The 24040-nt window shown below is 37.8% G+C and overlaps 5 protein-coding genes and 8 non-coding genes across 22 annotated transcripts in view; 4 read left to right on the top strand and 9 right to left on the bottom strand.

Annotated features, from left to right (window-relative positions):
• nmo (nemo) overlaps positions 1 to 5482 on the top strand; it is a 75102-nt gene extending 69620 nt beyond the window's left edge. For 6 of the 8 annotated variants that reach the window (NM_168252.3, NM_168249.3, NM_168248.3 and 3 more), the window contains one exon: positions 1204 to 1668. Coding sequence is in view for 5 of the 8 variants with exons in the window: in NM_001370048.1 (NP_001356976.1) it covers positions 1204 to 1285 (82 nt within the window). In the remaining 3 variants the exon portion in view is untranslated. Of the gene's footprint in view, positions 1 to 1203 lie in introns of all 8 variants that reach the window. The other 2 variants (NM_001274626.1, NM_168251.3) reach the window with 2 other exon arrangements.
• A 185-nt stretch (positions 5483 to 5667) lies between these two features.
• bip1 lies at positions 5668 to 10048 on the bottom strand. Of its 2 annotated transcripts, NM_139912.5 has the most exons (4): positions 9796 to 10048; positions 9215 to 9381; positions 7211 to 7508; positions 5668 to 6774 (listed from the first exon to the last, which is right to left on the bottom strand). In NM_139912.5, exons 2-4 carry the CDS (start codon positions 9379 to 9381, stop codon positions 5980 to 5982), a joined length of 1260 nt encoding a protein of 419 aa, NP_648169.2. In that variant the 5' UTR covers positions 9796 to 10048; the 3' UTR covers positions 5668 to 5979. The 2 variants fall into 2 exon arrangements, with proteins under 2 accessions (NP_648169.2, NP_001163375.1); NM_001169904.2 differs by lacking the exons at positions 9215 to 9381; positions 9796 to 10048 and adding an exon at positions 7644 to 7710.
• On the top strand, positions 7136 to 7543 carry asRNA:CR45867 (antisense RNA:CR45867). The gene has a single exon (NR_133188.1).
• Positions 8836 to 9428, top strand: asRNA:CR45868 (antisense RNA:CR45868). The gene has a single exon (NR_133189.1).
• A 1500-nt stretch (positions 10049 to 11548) lies between the features above and the next one.
• tRNA:Leu-CAG-1-2 (transfer RNA:Leucine-CAG 1-2) lies at positions 11549 to 11631 on the bottom strand. Its single transcript has one exon. It is a non-coding gene; the product is annotated as a tRNA-Leu (tRNA).
• Positions 11632 to 11785: 154 nt separating this feature from the next.
• tRNA:Leu-CAG-1-3 (transfer RNA:Leucine-CAG 1-3) lies at positions 11786 to 11868 on the bottom strand. The gene has a single exon. It is a non-coding gene; the product is annotated as a tRNA-Leu (tRNA).
• Positions 11869 to 12008: 140 nt separating this feature from the next.
• On the bottom strand, positions 12009 to 12091 carry tRNA:Leu-CAG-1-4 (transfer RNA:Leucine-CAG 1-4). Its single transcript has one exon. It is a non-coding gene; the product is annotated as a tRNA-Leu (tRNA).
• Positions 12092 to 15208: 3117 nt separating this feature from the next.
• Positions 15209 to 24040, top strand: part of Sarm (Sterile alpha and Armadillo motif) — a 45024-nt gene continuing 36192 nt past the window's right edge. Inside the window, exons 1-3 of one of the 2 annotated variants that reach the window (NM_001259733.1) lie at positions 15209 to 15795; positions 22287 to 23639; positions 23704 to 23828. In NM_001259733.1, coding sequence (NP_001246662.1) covers positions 23135 to 23639; positions 23704 to 23828 — 630 coding nt within the window. In that variant the 5' untranslated portion in view covers positions 15209 to 15795; positions 22287 to 23134. Of the gene's footprint in view, positions 15796 to 22286; positions 23640 to 23703; positions 23829 to 24040 lie in introns of those variants that run through there. The other variant, NM_001274627.1, reaches the window with a different exon arrangement.
• On the bottom strand, positions 16978 to 17060 carry tRNA:Leu-CAG-1-5 (transfer RNA:Leucine-CAG 1-5). Its single transcript has one exon. It is a non-coding gene; the product is annotated as a tRNA-Leu (tRNA).
• On the bottom strand, positions 17329 to 17411 carry tRNA:Leu-CAG-1-6 (transfer RNA:Leucine-CAG 1-6). Its single transcript has one exon. It is a non-coding gene; the product is annotated as a tRNA-Leu (tRNA).
• Positions 19543 to 19625, bottom strand: tRNA:Leu-CAG-1-7 (transfer RNA:Leucine-CAG 1-7). The gene has a single exon. It is a non-coding gene; the product is annotated as a tRNA-Leu (tRNA).
• Positions 19748 to 20602, bottom strand: CG42590 (uncharacterized protein; the record flags this gene model as incomplete). The annotated part of the gene is made up of 1 exon (NM_001169905.1): positions 19748 to 20602. The coding sequence occupies one exon, from the start codon at positions 20600 to 20602 to the stop codon at positions 19760 to 19762; it is 843 nt and encodes a 280-aa protein (NP_001163376.1). The 3' UTR covers positions 19748 to 19759.
• CG42591 (uncharacterized protein) lies at positions 20788 to 21295 on the bottom strand. The gene has a single exon (NM_001169906.2). The coding sequence runs from the start codon at positions 21271 to 21273 to the stop codon at positions 20794 to 20796; it is 480 nt and encodes a 159-aa protein (NP_001163377.1). The 5' UTR covers positions 21274 to 21295; the 3' UTR covers positions 20788 to 20793.

Consider the following 24040-nt stretch of genomic DNA (forward strand, 5'->3'; position numbering starts at 1 on the left):
ATGGGTATTCTTGCGTAACATTTTTGTGTACATACATGTTTTAAAAATCCAACAAAAATACGGCAGTCTAACCAAGAACATTATAAAATTGTTTACAAATGTCACAAAAAAAATTGAGTACAAAATTGGCAAGGCAACATTATATACAACATTATATGTTAAGAATGGAAACTGAAAAATATGCAGAGACATTTTCAACTATTTTATAAAGCTATTTAAAACGATTTAAATCGCATCATAAATATGAACATAATGCATATAACCAGCTCCATAATCAATTTTGTGTTTATGTTTTGTGTTCGCATTCAACTCATATATCTATATACTATTTATATATATATATATATCCGTAATCGTGTACAGCAGATTTCATCCAGTAAACCAAAGCCCATACGCACCCACAGACCATAATTCCCTACATGTTTCAACTAAGCAATCATTCCCATATCAAATGTTATGCACACCTATCATTAAACGTTGCAAAGGACCCATTGAATATGCTTTGATTATATCCGTGCCAAAGAGATATTATCTTTTGAGATAAGCTATTTATCTATTTTATATCAAATTCAAGTATAATTGAAATTAAGCAAAATTTATTTTTAACTTGTAAATAGCTCACGCATCGGTCAGTCCATCATTTAGCTCAGTCATTGTCCTGCCTGATCCTTAAACATCTCGTTATCCATGAAGGTTTAGAATATAAGCCTAAAAAAATACCATCCATATGCTTGGATAAGTTAACATAAATTCGAAAACTGCACAGGAAATCATGCAAAAAATATATATTTGTACAATTTGCAGTGCAGCTGAGCAGCAGTGACAAAGAAAGAACTGAAGTAGATTTGAACGCTTGAACAACTACCATTCAATGACTTGAAATTATTATGATTAACAAACCAAACCAAACCGAAACTTTAACTTTGTACTTTAAATCCCCCTCCAACCCGAAACTCTTTTTGTAGTTCTACTTTGTACATTTTCATTTCACGTTTTAAGTTTTAAGTTCGTTTTCAATGGGAGCTATTTCTGTATTTAGTTAGTATTTTGTCTTAAATTAAAGCTTTAAATGTTTTCTGTAAAACTTTCGTTGTACATGGCATGAGCACACTAATCTAGATGTTTAACTTAAAGCCACCCATTAAAATGCAATATTAAAATTCGTTTTTTTGTTTTTTTCATTTTTCCCCACCTGGAATTTAGTTCGACTGTGGCACATCCTTCGGAGCTCCCGCCTTCGCCTCACCAATGGGAATGACGGCAAAATGAGGCGATTGCTGCCTAAAATCAAAACAAAAGCAACACAGCCAAACGATAGACACTTGCCGCCGAGAACATGGAGGAGAGGAGTCGATTCCCAGTCCAAAAAATCCCTAGAAAACCACCATCCCCATCCGACGAAACCCAGAGATGATAACTCAGCCAGGAACAACTATTGAATAATTTTTAAGCGCCAAACGGCTTTTAAGTGGGCGTTTGTCTGTTTGAAAGTCAAAGCATTCCACCACCGAAATTAACTAAAACAAAACAAAAACAATTATTTAATAATACTATAGACAAACAAATATGTAACGTAACTCAACGGAAACTAGTCTAAACAACAAAACTGTAGTTAAAGCAGCAGCGGTATCGACGCAAACCAGCAAGTTGAAAGCAAACGAAAATGTTAAAAAAAAAAAAAGAAATTAAGAAGAGAGAGGAGGAGCAGCAGCAGTAATATCTACGCACTAAAAACAAAGCGTATTTAACAAATAACTATAATTTTTTGGCAACAAAGCAAACATTTTGTTGTGCTTGACATGAATTGGAAGCGAAAATTCAATTGAAATGAACAACAACCGAAAATCGTTTTATGTTAAGCTCCTATTAAAACTATGTATATGTAAATTAATTAGCAACACACACAGACATCGTATTCATTATATACAAGTATGCTTAAATCTTAAATATATTGATATATATATTTAAAGTAAAATAATAACAAAATGCACACAAATCCAATATTTGTTTGCCAAAATTTACCTCAAGCGATAGTCCTTTTCGTCCGCAAAAAGGATCGATTCACATTCTGTTAGCTTACGACAAAAAACATTTAATAATGCAATGTGTGTAGCTACAGTTAAATGTGTACTAAACGCTAAAAGAAAAACAAATTCTTTTGAAATTATGCAACTATTTTTATTTACACAAACACGTTTGAAGCTTCAATTTTGAAACTGGTTTCTAGAAATATACTCTAAATGTAGCTGGCCACACAAAAAAATGGTCAGTCCTAACTCATTAGGAAAAAGGAAAATTATTCGATGAAATAAGTTCAAAGTTTCAACTGTCGACTGAACAAAAATACAATATAAATTAATATATAAATATAAATTAAACAATTTCAACTTAATTTAGTTACGACAATTTTCGCTTTGATAATAGTTTGTTAGGCTTTTTAATCATTAGTTTCATAAATGTAAACTATACAATAAACAAACCAACAAATGAAAAACCAACAAGTGGACGACGCACTGCCCCCAGTTAATGATTCGAGCGGATCGATCCCAACTGGATGGAAAGGAGGGAGGGATCCCATTTCTCCTTGGAGTCTCAAGGCGCCGCCCGAATCAATTCGATTTTAGTTATGATTAATTTGCTCTTAGTTGATTATCATGTAATATAGTTTAATTTTCGACTAACTACACCTCTGTCTCTCTCAATGCTCATCGCTATAGACTATAGCTAAGGTGCAGGACAGGATCGGTTATAGAGGATCAATTGCTAAGGCCTCGGCTGCCCAGAACATTAAATATGTTTAAGACTGAGTTTTCTCATTTGACGATGATGATTGATTAATTGAGGATATGCAATATATAATTCGCACTTCATTTATTTGAAACGACAAAATTTTGATGTAGATTAAGCACTTAAACAAAATTAAAAAAAAAAAAAACGTATACCGTGTATGTGTATTTGAATGTCTTTTGTCTTCAATGTTTAGAGCAAAACAAATGCATCAATATTTAATCGAAAAACGACGATGGAGTAGAAGAAACTCTTGAAGAAATTTAAACTGAAGCTAAACTTAAACTTTTCTCTTCTTCGATTCTCTTAACTGTGCTGCTTTCTTATGTATGTAGTTATTAATTATAGCATTATATATATTATCCAATATATATATACATGGATGAATTAGCGTAAAAACAAACAAACAAAAACAAAACAAAAACCAATATGAATTCAAAACTTTCACGGAGATCTCATAGCAAAAACAAAACGAAATGAAAGAAAAGAAAAGCATAAAGGCACCGAAATGCCAAGGCATTGTGCAGCAAAGTAGAGTTTCTTTTCAACTTTTGTTTATAACTAAAGTTTTTCTTAACCTTAAACATATAGAGTACAGATTGTTTTCCCCCTCATTTGACCAGAGACAACCGCTCGAATTAAATTGACATCAGCATCGACATCAAAATCATTTACATCTATAAGCACATACTCCCCCGTAGTGGTACATATACAATACGACTACGCATACGGATAGTTAGTTTTCGTTCGGTTTAGGCACCGTGTATATAGCATTATCTCCTTATCTCCACACCCCCACCAATAATTAGCCCACATCTCTCTCCTTAGCTCAGTAAGACGGTTAGCTATGAGATAATACGAGTACGAGATAAGTAATGGACATGTACATTATACTACACGAATAGCACAACCCCCGATTGGAGCAGGTCTGAACTAAAACATAATGTAATTGACACAAGATATCGGCTCATATGGGCCCATATAATTTGATTGGCGACTGTAGCGCCTATTTGAAATGAGTTCATAAGTTAAGGATCAACTGTAATTGTAAACTGCATTAGTATTTGACTTGTAAACCGATTTTAAGGATCATTCTTAACTATATATACTAGATACGAATTACGCATTAATTTACGTTAAATGAGGATAAAACGAAAAATTGTGTAAACTGTTTGTATAAAAAATAAGAACAAAACAAAAAAAAGAAGAAAACGAATCCATTTTGTTTTATTTATTTATCGCATTACCTAAAGTGGATCCAACCCAACCCAATGCATTTGCTAATTAGAATTTATAGCCATGTAACACTGCAACCCCAGACAACTAGCACCCACTATATACGATATGTGTATGTATATTTATGGACAATATTTGAGATTAAAACACAACACACCACACACCAACAATTCTTCAAGTTTGTATTAGAATACAGGTACAAAGACAGCATTCCATTGAATACGGGATACCTAAGGATGCCATGTACATCATAAACTTTGAATATAAACCAAATATATGATGATGAGACTCTCAGGGGAGAGAAGTCTATTGAAACCAGAATTGGTCAAGATTGGTAGAATAAAACATAAAAATGATTGCGCTCAGGTTATTAAATGTAAAAATTACAAAATACTCCTATATACATATATGAAATAATCCCAAATTCGCATAACATATAAATAACCAACATATATGTACGTTTACCATGTTTAACAAAAGGCTGTTTGTAGAAATTGTGACACAGTTTTTTTAACCCGAACCCACTAACCCACATCTAAACGACGATTAACCAACTCGATGTGTAAATGCAAAATGGATAATTGAGCATCTTCGACTCCACAGTGAATGTAGTTCTAGTTGCTTACACTAACCAGACAGAAGCTGGCTGCTTTGTGCACTCCAAAAAATTATGTAAATACTAAAGAAAATGATAAATAATAGTAATAATCGTCGTATATAAATTTAGAGAAAACTTTGTGATTGCTTCTCATTGATGATGATGATGACATAACTGTTTCGTAGGACAACATTAAGGCAAATATTTTTTCTTATAAGTAGCATGTAAAAACACTCGATACGCTAACCGACAAAAAGGCAAACGCTATAATGTAGGACACTCCAAAACGTAGTTAACAAACACGATTTAAAACCATATAAAACACACCCTATACCCTCTAAAAAAAAATCGATGGCAAATGCTTAACGCAAAAATATGATATACGAGTTATTGTATGTGTACGGGAAAATTTGCTAAATGTTGTAAAAAGTATATATTACTCGATTATAATGTAGCACTCGAAATGGAGTCACTCCAATCATGTAGAAATCCTCATCCAGTAAAGGCACGCAACAAAGTTCCCTAATACTTTACACATAATTTGGTTTCCTTGACCCGCAAGCTAAATTAAACATGAAGTGTTTAACTGTATATATGTAATGTATTAACCACATTAATCGGATATACTAACTTAAAACGAAACTGAGACCCAAAACATACACGTGTAGTGGTAAATGGGCCGGCAAGAATTGTAAATTACCAAATGCAATCCTTTCTCCAGGACGAAGTGAAGCTGCATAATTTACATGGAAATCGTAAAGACACACTAACCATTGTATTAACTAAACTAAACCACACTAAATAAAACCGCATTAGACTTACTAAATATTATTATAACGTAACTAAAAAAAAAAAAGAAAGAAATATGGAAGAAGAGAAACCGTAAACAAATGCTTTCAAACTAAATAAAGTTCTTTGGAATTACAATGCAAAAAAAAAAAACCAAAAAGATAAGAAAAAAACACTAGTGTTATTAATTGTGGGTCGTGGTAATATCCCCTCGTTATATACCTTCTTATCCCAAAAATAAGACTCTTAGACGGTTTATCTTTCTGGCTTAAATCAAGCTTTCATATATTCAATATAGAAAGAAATTCAATCTTAATTCGTTTTTATGGCTCAACTTTTACAAAATCTACCCATCTCCAGGTGGGTAATATCAAATTTCTGATAAGCTTACATGTCTAAATGGGGAGCTGCTTCAGCTCTTACAATTGGCTTAGAAATTAAATTGGTTCTGCTTCAGTCTTACACAAAGTTATGAAATGCCTTTGATGTATGTATGTGTATGTACGAAAATAAAGGGAACTGCTTCACATGAAATGGAAAATAAACGCTGTGCCCGAAAATACTGATAACTAATCCTTGTTGCCGTAAATACTGTAGCTCTTCTCCACGAAGATCTGGATGGAACGCTTCACGTTCTGCTTGTGGGGCTCGGGCAGCTGTTCCAATTTGGGTAGGATTTTCATTAGGAAGCGGAAGTCGGGCGATAGATTTATGTTCGTCTCGATCTCATCCGAATTCATTGTCAGTTCCGAATTCTCGGACTTTAGGATCTTGGTATTCTGAATTGGCAGTGGCATCTGAATGGATGAAGGCACTGAGCTTGGTGTGGACGTGATCTTTGCAAAATTAGTTGGATTCTTTTTGGGCGGCAATGTTATATGTGGTCTGGGATTGTTAACCACCGGCTTGGCTTTAGTCACCACTGGAGCTGGTTTGATCTGCTTCTGTTCTTTGTCCTGTATGCGATTCAATAGCTCGGGCAGTAGTTTCTCCAAATGCTGGGTAAGATTGGTCTGCGGCTTGTCGGCCATAATCATTAGTTTCTTGCCCGCCACATCTTTATCCTGCTCCACAACCACGAACATCTTACGCTTCTTGGGCTGTCCATTTGTCTCCAGAGTCTGACCTTTCGTCTCATCCGATTTTTCGGTGATCACGTACAGTTTCCTCTTCTTGGCTTGACCGTTCTCCAAGCGGTTCAGTCCATTCTGGGAATCCTCTAAGGCTGATAGTGGTAACGAGGCTTCGTAGTCGGAGTTTATGGACAGCACATCGCTGGAGGCCGAGGAGCTAATGGAGTGGGAACGCTGTGGCATGGGCATAATGCCGGTGTTGGGCTTCTTGGCCTGATGTCTATTGGGGCTCTGCAAAAAAATGCGGTTCATTAAAATACATTTATAGTGGTATATATTTATATATGCATACAAGCAGTTTTAACCATATCTTTAAAATATGAAATTTAAAGAGAAAGAACGTTGAAGGGTTCTCTGAAATTTTAAAAGTTCAGGATCTGTCGCTATTCGTTATAAAAAATTAAACTTTTACGGAATAAATAGCTTTGTACGTATTTTTTTAAGACATGCTTGTATTGTTGTTAAACTAACTCTAATAGCATGCCCGTTTTTGGAATACCATTTAATGCTCAAATACCTATACGATTTATTTCAATTGGTTAATAAACAACGAAAATTGCGTTACGGAGTCTAAAACATAATTTCTGTCTGAACTGAAATTTAGCTTGGGTCAATTACCAACCCCTATGAAAGCTGAACTTTTGTTTTCTTTTGTGCTGCCACTCACCTCAACAAGTTCAATGGTGGTGCTGCTGGCCACCGCCGACTTGACAGCACCGCTCCCAGTTCCTGCACCTCCTCCTCCTGCTAAGGCGCCTGCAATGACCGACCCTCCAGCGGCATTAATGGGTAGCACAATGCCCTTGGAGGACGAGGACTTGCGCAGCGGCGTCATCTTGATGCGGGTTTTGGCCATCTCCTGGCGTTGGCTAAAGTGTCTGGAGCAGATGCGCAGCTTTTGGAGGCCGCCGAGTTGATCCACCAGTTTATAGCTGACGCCAAAGTGACGCAGCCAATGATTGCAGCTGCACGTAAATAAGAAAAATAAGATATAACGACTACTATTACTAACCACCGAAAGCTTAGTTCAGTACGCTTCTTTTGGAGGGGGAAAAAGCTTTTCACACATTTTCCATGTTAACGCAAAATGGAAAACATACCAATTATTGGGAGAACAAGAGTCCACGAGCTAGTTGCGATCGGTTGCGCAGTTCTTTGTTTAATGATTAAACTGACAAAATGAAACTGCATTGGAGTTTCGTTCTGGTTCTTGCGACGCTTTCAAATTAGATCCGACTTTCGCTCTCCGCTCTCTTTATCGCTCTCTCTTGGAAAAGTTCTTGAAAAAGTTTTCGCTGCAATTAAGCTCTTTTTATGCTTCTTTTGCGAGTGCGAACGAGAAGCAACGCTTTCGTACGCTCCTTCTCGCTCAGCGGAAGTTTCGCGGGGAATTGTTATTGTTTGTTGTTGCTGTTGCTTTTGCTGCAGCTTCTGCTCAACTTCCCCCTATTTTTGTTGTTTCTGCCGATTTGTGGAAGATGGGGGAATGAGGCTTATTTTCTTTTTGCCTTATGCTTATGGCTAGGCGAAACAACAACAACAATTAAGGCCTTTAGGGTGGACCGAATGCGAAATTATTGTGCAGGTCAGGGACAGCAAAATCATTTGCCTACTCATACCATATTTAATCTGACTTACTAGCCAAGTTTTAAATAAATTTTAATCGCTTGAAACCATTTTCATAAGAATGGTTTATGCTTAACTTACAAAACCAACGTACAACTGTGTGAAATTAAAATTATTGTCATAATTCACTTTAAAATTTCATACTATATCTTGAAAATTTTTAAACGGAACTCAATGACTACAGTTAGATAACCAACTATTATAATTAAACTTAGCAAACGTCATTCTTATTTCGATTTTGCTTATAAAAGTGACTTTCACTTTTTTGGTCTCAAAGTACATTTAGTGATAATACCGACGAAAGGTAAAATATGAGCTTTCCTTGATAATAAATAAAGCTTAACATTCTGGGGTTTCCTCGGAAAGAGGAAGAATTCGCTTAACAGTGGTCCACTCTAAACTCCATGGCCAATGCCAAGTAACTTTGGCAGACGGAACTCTATTTTTTTTTTTTGCGCACCAACTGCAGAAACTGGAGATGAAGAAGCAGCAAAGAAACACAAAATAACTTCACTTCACGGCCAGCAGAGCAGAGCCCCACGCGCATTTGTTGCATTTACAGGAGAGCGTGAGAGCTATAAATAAATGGGAGTCGGAATCTGGGACCTATCCCCCGCCCACCCACTGCCCCGCCCACATCGGCATTATTGCATTTCTGATTGCTGCACTGCACAAGTTCTTAGCCGCCATGGCATTGAAATATTCCTATGAAAATGATGCACTTTTATGCGAACCGAGAAAAAAACAGAGAGACAGAGACAGAGAAAGAGAGGGAGGGCGAAAGTTCAATGACCTTTGACTGCGAGTATCGGTATCGGTATCAGACGAAGAAGAGGAGCACCGAGCGGGGTCCAAAGCTTTGGATTGTTATGGCTTTAATGGTATGGTGTTTAAAATATAGAATGAGCACTTGTGATTCGCAACAAAAACAAGCTTCGGTGATCGAATCGATCGGAAAGCTCTCCGTAGGCTCTAAAAACAGGTTTAATGTGGTTCTTGGCAGGAGGAACCTACATATGTATGTATGTATGTGTATAATACTCACCGATCGGTATCGTGGACTGGAAAACGACGCAGATCATTGGGCTTTACATCCTGGCAACCCATCAGACAAATCCTGGAGGAAGGTGGCAATACTGGTTCCGGCCCATTCGCGCTAGGATTTAGCGACACAGCCTGGCAAATCCGAAGAGTGGTTATCGTATTCGTCATCTATCAAATATTATTTTAAAATTGGATAAAATCACTCATTTTAATTTAAGGTTATTGCTTCTTTTATCATTTTATTAATAAGCTCTAGTTTAGAAAACCATTAAAATAAGTACATACATATATCTTATTTATTTTCTTATTTTCTTTCTTGGAATAAAAGAAAACCTAGAGTGACCCCAAGAACTTTCGCTCTGGCGAATAAAAGCTTGCTTTGCTGCACGTAGAAAAGCACCAATAAGATGCACATCCACGGAAAAGCTTTTTTGGATAACTTGTGCTTGCCTTTCAAAGCCGCGTGGTCTTACCTTTTACAAAATACTTTGAAATTAAATATAAACATATGTACCCCACATCGCCATTATTTACCTATGCTTATCTTAGGAAAACAGATACATATGTACATAATGAACTCACCTGTCACACAAAGTCTCCTTTTCTCTGACCGGCAGTTCTGAGTTTAATAACCCCACGGCAAGAACTCTAGGTGAAAGCTTTCGGTTACGGAACTTTGAATACAATTGGCGCCGGTTTAAGCGATCGCAGCTAGATACGATTAAATGAAAAGGGCATCTATCTTCTAATTAGCGGTATGCTATGCGGCTCCGATTACGATTCTGTTACGTTCTGCATTCTATACTGCGCTACGTCACTCGTGGGAGCAGACTGTCGAAAGCTCCGCCTGCGTCACGCGAAGGCACCGCGCGAAGCTCGGTTTGGAGAGCGTCTCTCCAGCTTTGTCGAGCTTTGTGCCCATGCGTGCGAGATCTTCGCCGGAAAGCTCTGACAAATTCGGAATCAGGCTGAGATTTCAATCGCGCACAGTAAAAACTACCATTGAAGGACATTAAAAAATAGGTATTTCTTTTATGATTTATTATTTTAATGAGTCATATTTAAAATAATAGTGTTTTAAAGAATAAAGTACTGCGCAATGAATATGTATCAAATCGAAGAAAATAATACTTCAACTACTACTTAATAATATGATGTCTGCGCACCTTTCAATTACGCACCTTGTAGTTGATTGTATATAATATATTAATTGTACATTGCAATACTTAAATACCACTTAACTCTAGTTTTATATGCTTTTCGAGAAATTAGCATTTAGATAGCATTTTTGCTTATCAATTATCAATTTGTAGTGTCATAAATTTGCAACATAGCTAAGCCGCCAACTTTTCCATCCCATAATTAATTAAAAGTGTTAAAAGCTTTCCATAAATAAAGATACCAACAGCTGCAGGTGTTGCTTTGGGGCGTGCGTTCAAATGATTTTTGTACATTAATTACGGCCGCACAATTCGCGATTGGCAGCCTTCATTTGGATATTTAAAAGCCAATCAATTGGCGGTTCGACGAAGTCATAAATTTCAATGGGCGCTCATCAGACGAAGGAGGCAAGCCCCTCGAAAAAAAACAGGGGCGTCGAGCCGCAGATAAGCATCCACTTGTCACATCACTCATATTTCCAAGACGTCAATTTGCATTGTCTGTGGAAATTGCAGCCTGCAGCTTGCAGCTTCTTGCTGTCACATGCCAATTGACCCATTCGCCTGTTATGGCCAGGCCAGCCTCAATTTCTCAAGTGCTAAAGCAAATAAAACTTTAATGGCTAGTTTTACACTAGCCAAATTGTCAATTGTCGTGGCCAGTTGATTGCGTTTTACGACCGACAAACAGCAGCATAATTACGGATGGACCTGCACTGTTTTTTCCCAAGAACAATTGTGAAAACACAAACTACTGAGTGGGCCGCATTCGAAAACGCGCTCAGTCAGCATTTTAATTTCTGTCTGATTGAGCCGAATGACTCGAGCTGGCGATGAATGTAGAAGTAGAAGTGTTTGCAGGCGATGCCAGACGGCGATAATTCCCAAGGGGGCCAGGCTTGATCATCGCCTGTGTGGTCTCGCTGTATCTGTCGGTCTGCCCGACAGCCGGGGGCAATCGTTAACTGGCAGCCGATTATGTGATTGGAATATTGACAATTAGGCGGTTACAAATTGATTTACTTGTAATTTTTCTGGCGCCCCTGAGAGGGAAGCTGGCTCGTTAAAGCAATCTAATGTATGCTCCAAACAAATGGTGATCATTGTGAGGGGCAAAAAAAGTTTTAGTTGGAAAAATTAATCGTTTTGCTGAATGAAATTGGACAAAAAATCTTTGTCAGAAGTGGGATTCGAACCCACGCCTACAGAGTAGACTGCGACCTGAACGCAGCGCCTTAGACCACTCGGCCATCCTGACTCTCAAGAGCCGTAAGATCAAATTTTCTTTTGGTTGGGGACCACATACTGAAACGGTTCATTCTCAAAACTGAAAAGAAGTGTGTGTTTAGCACAAGTAAAAATAGTTTAATTGGTATTAGAAAAAAATTGTGGAAAATAGAATAAAAGAGTATTGTCAGAAGTGGGATTCGAACCCACGCCTACAGAGTAGACTGCGACCTGAACGCAGCGCCTTAGACCACTCGGCCATCCTGACTGTTAAACTAACGAGTGCCAATTTCCAGTTTGGTCAAGAGAGAGTATATTCTTGATTTAATAATTGTAAAATACTTTGGATTTTAGAAATTTTTATTTTTGTAGCTCAAAAAATAAAACGAAAAAATGGCAAAAAGTTCTTGTCAGAAGTGGGATTCGAACCCACGCCTACAGAGTAGACTGCGACCTGAACGCAGCGCCTTAGACCACTCGGCCATCCTGACATTTGTTGTTCGGGTGTCAGAAGGCCAATCCGATTCGCTGGCATTGTACTGCGGCAACATTAAGTATACGCCGTGTATTACGAATGTTTGAAAATCACACTTAACACTTTGAACTTGCTGCCCACACTCGAATGCACTCCCGATGAATTATTATAATCGGCACCCCTGAGGCAAAGACAAATTGCCGTTCGTCGCGGCATGGAAAGGTGTGTACGGACAGACAAGACACGAAATCAACATGCAGGCGATGGAAATGATAATAAAAAGCAGGCGAAATCGGGTCAACGTCATACATCACACTGTGCAGATTGGCAAGTGTCACTTTTTTTATATATTTCGATTTGTTGCCCAACAAATGACAGGCAACAAAATGGCGATATTCATCGCAAAGGTTGCTTAGGGGGAGCTGACGATCGAAACGGGAGTAATTAAGTTGTAGTTTTTCGGTTAGCCAAACTGGCAAAATGTCAACTAGCCCAAAGTGCGGACCGCTTGACATTTCACACGCAGCTGCTGTTGCTGTTACTGTTTTTGTTTATGTTGTTGCTATTTGTTTGTATATTTTTTATATATGCAGCATTTACTGGTCGCACGCACTTTCAATGCATTTCAATTAGTTGTAGCCGCAGCACAGCCGCTCCACTTTGACTTTGAGTGGCCGTACTGGACTGGATATTTTCCATTTTTACAGACTGATGGCAGACACTTGATAGGCCTGAGCGTATGTTAATCGGCCAACTCGACCTGACAGCCCAAGTTAATTAAAGTTTTCGCTCCCAACAGCCACCCAGCGTACATAATTCCCATTAATTTGCTAGTTAGCAACGCAGCCACTGCAAAGACCACCTCAATTGCAGTCGACTCATTATGATTAATGATCGGCATGTACAAGAATTGTTTGAGGACCGCGGTGACCCACAAAAGGCGACACATTTTCCAAGCGTGGCCAACTAGAAATAGAATTAGCAAATTGCCCGAATGTCAATCAAGCGTCATCAATCAAAATTTGTGCTACTGTCAACTCGATCACAATACAAATATAAATAAGCGCAGCCCAGCGGGCTGCAACAGTTGGGTGCAGCTGAAATATTTAACTGGAGGTTGTAAATTACCATAACAATTCTGAATTCGGTATTCTGGGGAGCTATGTATGTGGGTCAACCAGAGGAAAATCCCCTCCCGGCCAAAACCCCATGATATGTCAGCAGAGTTGTTAGCACAGCCGCACAAAGGTTAAACTGAGGCATTGAATGGTTTTCCAGCTTCGAACTGATGCTAATGGAGTTTGGATTAAGTTAACACCCGATTACCTTGGGCCGTCTTTCCATAAGTTCTTTAGAGCAAATCATTTAATGAAGATATTGTCTAATTTCCGAAGATTTAATCTGCTTTAGCATCAGGCGTTTGGGGGCTGGGAAAAGTGTTTAATTCACGGTGATACCAAGTGACAAATGGCTATTCCACTACAGTGGACAGCCAAACGACACGCGTTTATGGCCGCTTTGATTTATTGGGTTCTTTAATATAATTGCATTCATATTTAAATGGGGTTTTGAGCTGAGAAACAAACTAATCTGAATAGTTCAGTTTTATGGAAAATAATCGTTAAGGTTGTCGCTTTCAAAAACTAAATGATTTATAAATCAATTATTATAAATAAATTATGAACAAAACTAAAATGATGTATAAAGTTTAGAATTTGCCCATTCCACATTTCAATTAATATCCGAATCCATATGAAAATCTCCCCATAATATTTCAATTAGAGTTCTATTGATACAACTCCGTCGTGGCAATGCTCCTTTTCAAGTTCAAAGTCAAAAACAGCCAAAAAATAAATACGTATTTAAATTGAAGGAGGGGTCTAAACAAACCGAAGACTCTGTGGAGCATTAATCAATTGTGGCTCACTCTTCTTTTTGCCCTGGCTATTTTGTCGCTATACTTTTCTGCCAAATTTGAGCAAAGCTAATTAACAGGTTTCATTGTCTCGACTTTGGCGGCTCTGGCGAATACCATATTTTTGTATTTTTCCCATTCTGTTGCTCAGTGTTTTTACGATCGCAATAAAACAAATTATTGTGGGGGCGTGTTTGTTGTGGGAGGGGAAAAAATACGAATTTGCATATGTATATGTATATGTATGTATATGTATATGTATGTATGTAGAATGGGGTGGAGAGTTGCAGGGGGTGAAGTCCAAAGAAAGCACCTGCAAACAAGTTGTAGAAAAAAGCCAGTTCCAACTGCTTGTCTTAAACACACTTAATTAAAGATGCAACTTGTGGTTCTTAAACATTTAAGTTCCAACAATAACCCACGCAGCCATGGCGGCAGTCATTAAATGGCAATTCACTTAAGGGCACTATTTAAATCTTAAAGTACTGTCGATTTATTTATTATTTAATTTACTTAATTTACGTATTCAAGTTCTCATTAACGCATTAAAAAATCAAGATATTGAAGAATTTTTTAAATTTATCTCTTTCCAAAAAATGTTTACATATTAATGCGATTATCCTTATCATTTTTAGTTTTCTTATTAATTTTCCACGTTTTGCATTGCACGTGCAGCGGTTTCAGAGAATCAGAGAAAAAGAGACGGAGAACAGATAGAACTCTCCCACGCATAAAAAATTAAGAAATTAAAGCAAATAACAAACACAAACAAATTATTTCTCTCTCTTTGTTTCTCTGAGAGCACTTCTGCGATCAGTGCTGCCAATTTTGTCTCAAATAATATCTGTTTTAAGTTACGCTAATTTTGTGGTACATTTTTTTCATATTTTACTTTATGTTTTGTTTATGCGCTTGCATCCAGCTTATTGATCTCGGGTGCCACCATTAACCCTGTACTGAAAAACTTTATTGTTATGTTATTGAAGTTTTCCAATTTACCTAGGTTAATATTAATGTATACTTCCCCTAGATTTATCAAACATTTATATATATCTTATATCAAAGTTTGACTTGTATTTAACTACCGTGCATATGTTTCATGAGATCCAATCGATCTGAGAACGAAGCCTTTTGTGACGGAAAAAAAGCCAAGTCGGCAGCACTGCCCACGATCACGATCTTTGTCTTTGCTCGCCGCTTTAAGCTCATTTCTGCTTCATTCCGCCTGCATTCGGCTGGCGGCAGCGTCGCAGTAAACAACGCGCGTGTGGAAGATCGGCAAAAGCGGAGGTCGCGGTGTGTGCCTTTGTGTTTTCCATACTTTCTGCTGCGGATTATAATAATAAAACGAAATGCGGGCTATAAAATGTGTTTAGTAATGTAGAAAGATTTTTAATTCCGAAGGAAACATCCAAGCAACCGGCTACGTGCAATTACGAAATTCTGTCTGTGACATGTGTATTTGTGTGTGTGTGTTTGGTGCGTGCGCTTTTATTTTGGCTGCGCTTCCATGTGTGCGTCTATAAATAACAGAAATAACGAAAATAATAACAACAACAGCGGCAACAAAAGGCAAAAAACCAAAGAAGCGAAAAAGCTAAAAATGAAATATCAACAGCATAAAATGACGGGTTGATTGACTTGCAGGAATTTTAAAAACAAAAAAAAAACACGAAAATCTCACACTTTCGGGTAAACGCCTGCGATTATCGCAAATCCAGAAGCCACAGCTTCCGTTGTTTATCAAGAAACGCCAACGAATCGCCGTAGAAACGCACTCGAATCGCCCCAAAGTTGCACTCTCTGTAAGTTGAACCTCTGAATTTAACAGTAATTCAAAGTGATACATTTGTAGATCCTTTTCTATAAATCGAAGTTTTTCTTACATATATTCGCCTTTACTTTTAGTTTATTTAGATTAATAATTTCCTAGTACGCCCTCGCGATTTTTTATACATTTACGTAGGCCGCCCAATATTTTCCCAAAATGGAATTTTCTATGACCGCAAACAACACAACAAAGAAGTTAGTCATTTACCGTTTGTAAAACTTAAACTTTACAGAATTACATACAACAATGAACATCAATTTTAAATTAATTTCTTTATTTTTAAAAGTTATATTTAATGCTCAATTTAATTTAACGTCAAAAATAATACTTTTTTTCTATTCTTAAACACACAACTTAAGGGAGCTTAATTTTTTTTTCAATATAAACTAATGAGACGATTCCCAACAAAACAATATTGTTTCTGTGCACTTAAGATTCTGTGTTTGTGTGTAACTGAGTTAACATAAAGGCGTTTTTCTGCAGAGTCATAAACTCCGAAACTGTATACATTTTCGGGGATTTTTTGGCTTTTCTGCTCATACACACGTCCGTGCAACGCCTATAAAAGCTCACATAAAAGTCAAGTCAATCAATGAAAGGGCAGCCAAATAAATTACCCACAAAAGAGTAAAACAACAAGTAATTTAAGCGTTAAACACAGACAGCGAAGGCGCCATGAATTATCGCCCTCCATTTTGGAGAAAAGTCTGCAATTAATTCAAGCAAAAAGTTTATTAAAATCAAATTAGTTTTCCACCAAAACTAAACAGATGACACCCACATAGTCTGAAAACAACGAGCCCCAATGGAGCCGCAAGTGCGGAATTTTGGCAATTCCGGGAAGCATACATATGGTCTATCCGCCTGACCCGCCGCCTGCGATCTTTCTCTCTTGGCCAAACAAATAGATTTGCGTATTCCCACATGGTTTTGCGTTATACATTTTCAATTTCCATTTCACTTGATTGAAGTTTTGGCCTTTGCACATGTTTTTGTTTACGCCTTAAGCAGTACACCAACACACGCACACATTTATTTAGATTCAAGCAATCGAATTGTTATTCTCGGCTGGGGCAACTAAAAACTGACCAAAATAACTTGAATAAATAAGCTATTTGATTAGACAGATAAATATAAAAGGGATAAAAAAAGGTTTTGTCAGAAGTGGGATTCGAACCCACGCCTACAGAGTAGACTGCGACCTGAACGCAGCGCCTTAGACCACTCGGCCATCCTGACTATGAAAGTAACGAGAACCCGAAAATGCCGTGTAAAAATTCTAGTTATTTCCATCTTATTCCTTTAATTATATAAATTAAAAGCATTTATTTTTAGGTGTGAATACATAAAAAATATAAAAAAAAGCAATTTTATCACTTCCTTGTTCTACCTGTATAGTTTTCCATTTAAAAGATTGTAAGAAATGTTAATTAATTAATTGTTGAGTAAATATAATTAATAAATGAATTGTTAATTAAATATAATACATTTTTGAACAAAAAATCTTTGTCAGAAGTGGGATTCGAACCCACGCCTACAGAGTAGACTGCGACCTGAACGCAGCGCCTTAGACCACTCGGCCATCCTGACACATGGGATGAGCATACCAAATGCGCGTTTTCCATGGCGCTAGCTAATTTGTTCGCCCTTCATATGGTTCTGCTATAAAAAAGTGGTTTACAAAAAACTGCCATAACTCGGCCTGATTTGCCATAACTCGGTCTGTTTTAGCTGTGCGAGTTTTTATGCAAATTAACCAACTTTCTCACGAGAAATAAAACCGAGGAACATGCTTGTATTCGCAGCTTATAATTGTGGACGTTAATTTGCTGGCATTACACAACCAATCGAGAGTTAAATAACAAGAACTGTGCAATTTTGTGACGGAGTAATTGCGAATTAAATCGATTCGATCAGCTGCTTTGCGGTTGCACTTTGTACAAATGCCGACAACTGTTTACAAAGTCGTTTGCGTACAGATATATCTTATCTCTGGGTTTCGGGGTTGGGCTGGCGTACAAATCGCAGACAATCGCCGCCAACGAACAAAAGAAAACGAGGCCTTTCAGAATACCTATATCTCTGCGGATTTCCCAAAAAGCGTAACTGGAAAAGAGGTCAAGACCCGTAGCATTCCTCGATTCGAGCCAAAAGCGAACTGGCTAATAATAATCCGGTTCAAGGGGGCGTGGCGCGTCTTGGGAACGGAACTGGGGTACAAAAAAAAGAGAACCCGAACCCTACTCATTAAGCGGCGTTCGTCTTTTGTTGTCTTTTAATATTTTGTATTATTTATTACTACTGGTCAAAGCTGCGCGTCGCGTAGTTCGCTTTTTCGTCGGGGAAATGGATATTTTAATGAGTTTGGCCAGCAGCACTCGACGACAGTTTTTCCGCCGCACACTGTTCATAGTGGGAAAAATTCCAATTAGATTTTGACACTGCCTCGGAAAGATACATTCGCTAGCGAAGAATAGACGGGCATTGTTTATGGCTTTCCTTTGACTTGATGCCGACATCTTCATACGCATATAGTACAGATAGATATGGCCATAGACAGATGTCTGAGTTTGCGAATGAACGTAATTTGCATTTGCGCATTTTTCCGCTAATTATTTGTTTATCGCAGGAAAATAACCAAATCGAAACGAAAAATGTAAAATCAAATCGAAAAATGTTTTGACAAGCGTCGAGAAATGATTTTTGCCATTGAACTTGTTGCCTTTCCCTTGCTGATATAGTTAAAATAAACAAATTACAGTGCACTCGAAGTGCTAGTGCGGAAAAAAAGAAGCAAACAGACAGACAGCTTAAACTCAGTTTAGTTCCAAGGCAAGTCTCGCTTGATAAGTTATACTCATTTATAATCATCGAAATGGGTCAGCAGCACTGCTCAAGTCGAGCAAACAATTGCGCACGCAATTTTTATTAATTTAGAATGCATCAAAAAACCATTAAACTGCGGAAAAATATACCCAACAGACATGACAGCATTGTTGTAAGGTAGGTGGGGGCATGCGATTTGGCTGAGGGTAATATAAGACTGACACAATTTAGTCAGCAAAGTGTTGTTAAGTTTGCATTTCTCTTCTTTGCCTTATTTGTTTGTAAACAAAGCAAGTCGCAGCTGACACAGTTGGATTGGATTCTGATTCCAATTCCAATTCTGATTTCCAGGGCAGGAGCTCAATGCCATTTGGCTGGGTCAGTTCTGCGGTTACTATATGCAAGAGAATATCGCCAAATTCACTGCGTCAACAAATTCGGAACGGGAATCAGCACCATTTGTCGTACAAGGTCTGGACGGGTTGCCTTTCATCGCAGTTTTGATTGCTTCTCTGAACTGGGAGGGGATTCGTGTGGTCATAAACCTGAATCCGGCTCTCTTTCAATAATAGCACACAAACCATTTGCTCACGGTCAAACGTTTGATGAATGACTTTGCAACGCAGTCATGTTCAGGCCGTGATAAGCTGGTTTGCGGCCTAATGCACTTTAATGCCCCCGTTGATTACCCAATATCATCTGAATGGAGCACCACCAAACAACAACAAGATAGTGGCTTGAACTTTTTATTGAAGACCAATTGCGAGATAAATTACTTGTGTGGGATTTAAGGTACTTTTACTCCACCCAGCTTTACAATAACGAATTAAAATATGTGTTTGACGAAGAAATAAATTCCTAATTAAGTTTTTTTTTTTTTAATTTCAAAAAGAATTGTCAGAAGTGGGATTCGAACCCACGCCTACAGAGTAGACTGCGACCTGAACGCAGCGCCTTAGACCACTCGGCCATCCTGACCTGCAAAAATCGGGTGACAAAATATCTTTCGCCGAAAAGGAAATCTTTTACCACAAATAAATAAAAAAAAAACGCAATTTGTATTGTCATGACTGTCAAATAAATTTAATTTTTAGTTCAATGCCCTGCCTGCTTCAGCGGCCATAGATAATGATCAATGCTCTCAAAAGTTCAAATATCAGATTTCGAGTTATGTGCTCCTTTAAGCCCTCCATGTGACTGCGAATTATAATTTCAAAATTATCCACACATTCCAAGGTGCAAAGGTGCAGTGTTATGGACACATTGTCAGCCAATAGTACTCGGGAAAGGTTATGAAAGTCCCTTACAAACTGTTCCAAATATTGAAGGTTCTTTGTGCCAGTTATCTTCCTATATTTGCTGAATATTTCTTCTATATTTTCTGCGGATATGGAATTGTTTAGAATTTCAAAACAAATATTTTGAGCATAGGGGTTATGCATATTTGAATATCTCCAATATCCCGGATCAGCTATGAATAAAAACTGACTGCAGATGCTGGACTCCATTTCTGAAAGAATCTTGACCACATTTCCATTAATCAAGTTATTGTGAAGTAGAACAAATTTCATAGTGAAATTTTTCAAATTGGGCAATTCGTTTTTTATCAAGTTGATCAAAATATCACAGATAAATACCTCCTTTTCCCGAACTTTTTTATCCTCAAAGACTCCGACGTAAATGATGAAATGGAAACTTTCGAAAATCCCACAAAGACTAAATATTAGAGCACTGTATTTGACGTGCAAAGTTATTGTCTGAAATGTCAAGAAATACGGCTTCTTCTGACTTTCATTTGGAAATTTCTGGAGAATTTCCTGTGTAAGCTTCATGTATTTATTTTTTTTTATTTTGCGGTGGAGAGGTCTTTCGAACAGCTCCTTGCACTTTTTCTGATCATCTTCTGTCAACTCGTTGAAGGATTTTAGGGTTTCGATGAACAGCGTATCTTTCATAGTCAAATAGTTGTTTGAACACTCGGTATTTTATATTTAATGAAAAGACAAAGCCAACTACATTTATTTTTTTAAATTTGAAAGCAAAATTTCATTTATATTTGATTTTTGAGATATTTAAATTAAATCTTTTTATTATAGCTTTATTGCCTTTACGTTATTAAGTAAGATTTTCCTTTCCTTTTGTTAATTTATTTGCGAGACCGACTTGCTACTGAACTTGACCTTGATGGCCTAGAATTGTTTATCATGGGCGGATGTCCGGCTTTTACCTTAATCTTCCAAGATTCCAGTTTCGAAGTCGACTTGATCATGGGTGAGAATGTCAGGATGGGTTTCATCGGGAAGTGGGCTTGATAGTACGTGAAGCTATGAGGTGTTGTGGCCAGAAAGATGGTGCTCCATTTTGGGCGCTTTAGGAGGAGCAGAGTGCTCTGGATGAAAGTATGCAGTTGATCGGTGAAGAGCGATAGGTTGATGAAGTACCTCCTCTTTCTCCGAGGAATGTAGTCTTCCATGTTGATCAAATACCAATTCAATCCAAAACTGTATGAAATACTGAAGGTAACTGGTTTTAATAGGGGCACGATTTCTAAGGACTTGCGCTTTTCATCAGGGGAATCAGATGAATCCTTCGAAGGTGACTTCATATTTTTCTTCTGAATGTCCATGCTTGCAATTATTAAGTAAAGTATTCCTTTCCTTTTGTCAATTAATATGCAAGGCCTCCTTAGTGCTGAACTTGACCTCACGATTAATGGAAAAGAATTCAATCGAAAGCAAGTAAGTACGATAACTTTTTACAGGGTGATGTATGTAGTATGTAGTTACAGAAATTTGAAAACCATTTATCATTGCCCAGATATTGACACGCCCCGTCAATATAAATAATTGCTAATTGCTAGCCATGATTAATGTCTGGCATCTTTTGGAGTTCGTTTGAAGAGCTACGGCTCCGAAAACATTTGACTCGCTCAATTTGCATAATTGCAATTTATTGTAAATCCGTGTGCAAATATGCAAGAAATTTGCAGCAGCTCTTTATGGCAAACCAGAGGCCAACGGCTTTTCACAATTTGAATATTGGATTTGTTCAATCCGACTGTCTGTTGGTTTTTCAGTCATATGCAAATCGCTCTGCGACTCTGACTTTGGATTTTAAATTCCACTAATTGTTGGCAACCCCTGAGACCGAAAACCCAACGAAACTCTTTATTATTTCGTGCCAATCGTTTGCCAATCAATCAGTGTGTGCACTCCATCGGATATTGTTGTTAATTAGTTGTCAGATGGGCTTTTGCACTGCAATTGTAGATGTGGTTAACGATTCAGTAATTGATTCAATTTGGTTGCTCTTATTAAGAACAATATTTTAGGTGTTAATTAATTAATTAATTAATCCTTTCTTTGGTTTAAAATGCTGTTAATGACTTCAAAATCGATTATGTGGTTATTATAGCAGTGTAAATATTACATAATCATCAACATCAATTTTTCTCCATCATATGTTCTCATGTTCTCTTTAGCGAGTTCAAGGGCACTCTTAATTCAGACGATCTTTCAACCCACAATCTTCTAGACAAATAAAGTCTAGAATTCATTCACGTTTCCAAGTAATTTAACTAAAACGAATTTCGCTATGTCTATATACTGATGACCATATGTGTGTATATATTTATTACAGATTAACCCGAGAATTAAATGGCGTGTGGCTTTTATAGTCGCCGGTCCCACGCAAAGTCACGAAAATTGGACGGAGATTTCTCATTGTCGGAGATTTCACATTTGCCCGACCACCACGTAGCAATTCTCAAGTTCAGCTGTAGAAAATTAAAATGCTTTGTTAAAGCGCCGTGGAAAAGTGTGTGACACAATTGAAAACTTGGCAGATAACAATTTCCGCGTAAAACAATCCTGCGCACTTTTATCATCTCAAAAAAAAAAAATAATTCTATGGTATTGAATGCAACTGGGTCAAATGAAAATGAGTATAAATTAAAGCAACATTGGCACGTTCCAAGAAACTGCAATATCAACAACTACGACCATTGTAACTTATTTATAGTACTGCTTAGCCTTTATTTTACTTTATTTGATTTGGCTTGTGCATATAAAATTATGCAATCGCTGCAGTTCCCGTGAACGCGCCAGGCAATATCAGCGGACAATTCATTGATAAAAAACGTTGACAGCAAGTGCTATAAATTAACAAGTGCCTAAAGAGGAGTAACAATGAAAAAACGTTTAAACAGACCGAAGTTAAACGACAAATAAACTAAAATAAATTGTTACGGATGTCGTAATAAACAAACGTGTACAAATTAAAAACAAACAAGAAACTACTTTGTATCATTTATACAATGCACACAATTTAATTATATGAAACCTAAATCAATCTCAACAATAATTACTACTACTAAATGAAGAAAACATTTTACAGCGAAATATTTAAGAGCTATAAACAATAACAAGTGCCTCAAAAAGTATCTATAGAAAGAAAGGCAGCGACAAAAACAAACCGAAAATCAAATAATGAACTCACCACAGCTGGCGCCCACCACTGCGCAATCTCACCACGCTGAGAGCGCTGACAAAACAGCGCCGCCTGGAAATAAATATGCGCCTGGAAGAAGGCTAGCTGCGCGGCAAACTCTTCGATTGGCAATACCGAAGGCGCAACCCGGTGACCCACTGAATCACCCAACGAGTGTCGGCCTCTTTCGTCCCTCACCATCGCAACTGCCACCGGCACCGATTTTGAAGCGCGTTCCAGCGGTCAGCGGCGGGTGCAGTGGAATACCGAAGTCCGCCTCGCCACTGGAATCGCACCACCTGCCCAATGTCACGCCCACCAACGCGCACACCCGTTTGGGCTATGGCATGCAGGGCGCGGGGGGAGGCAGTAGCTGTTCCAGTGCCTCATCAGCATCCAATTTTCTGGGCGTGCGCAAGCCCAGCCTGACCTTGAACTCATCGGATATCCGGAACAACAACGATCTGTTCGCCTTCCCCAAGGACATGTCGCCTGTGATGAGTGGTAAGTGATGGGTATTTCTAAGATAATTTCAAATTTAGTTTGAAAATACTTATTTTTCCCATAGAACATTGCCACTCGCCTATGTTTACCGACCTATCATCAGCTAATAGCAATGGTTCACCAACACATCACCAGCAGCTGGGCAGGCTATTCAGCCTCAGTCCTTCGAGCATCAGAAGTTACGGAAATGTAAGTGGATTTAAAGTTATCTAGATTTATATAATAGTATATTATAGGGTAACAAAAGTTCCTGATTGCCCTTTGACTTTACAAATTCCCACTCGTACTAATTGCCGATGGCTATTTATAAACATTCTGAGGGAGCAAAGGTCATGACTCACTTGGAGCTGTTCTCTGGTTTTATGGTGTCCATAAACTCTCACTCAAGCTTTTGTTATCCC

Source organism: Drosophila melanogaster, chromosome 3L, assembly GCF_000001215.4.
Source record: "Drosophila melanogaster chromosome 3L".
NCBI lineage: Eukaryota > Metazoa > Arthropoda > Insecta > Diptera > Drosophilidae > Drosophila > Drosophila melanogaster.

Bases quoted from the DNA above. Each gene is read 5' to 3' on its own strand.
- bip1 (NM_139912.5), bottom strand. From the start codon at position 9,381: ATGACGAATACGATAACCACTCTTCGGATTTGCCAGGCTGTGTCGCTA. The intron at 7,509-9,214 runs GTGAGTATTATA...ATTTACGTGCAG, and splicing joins CCAGTCCACGATACCGATCG to CTGCAATCATTGGCTGCGTC. The intron at 6,775-7,210 runs GTGAGTGGCAGC...ATTTTTTTGCAG, and splicing joins CCACCATTGAACTTGTTGAG to AGCCCCAATAGACATCAGGC.
- CG42591 (NM_001169906.2), bottom strand. From the start codon at position 21,273: ATGGACATTCAGAAGAAAAATATGAAGTCACCTTCGAAGGATTCATCT.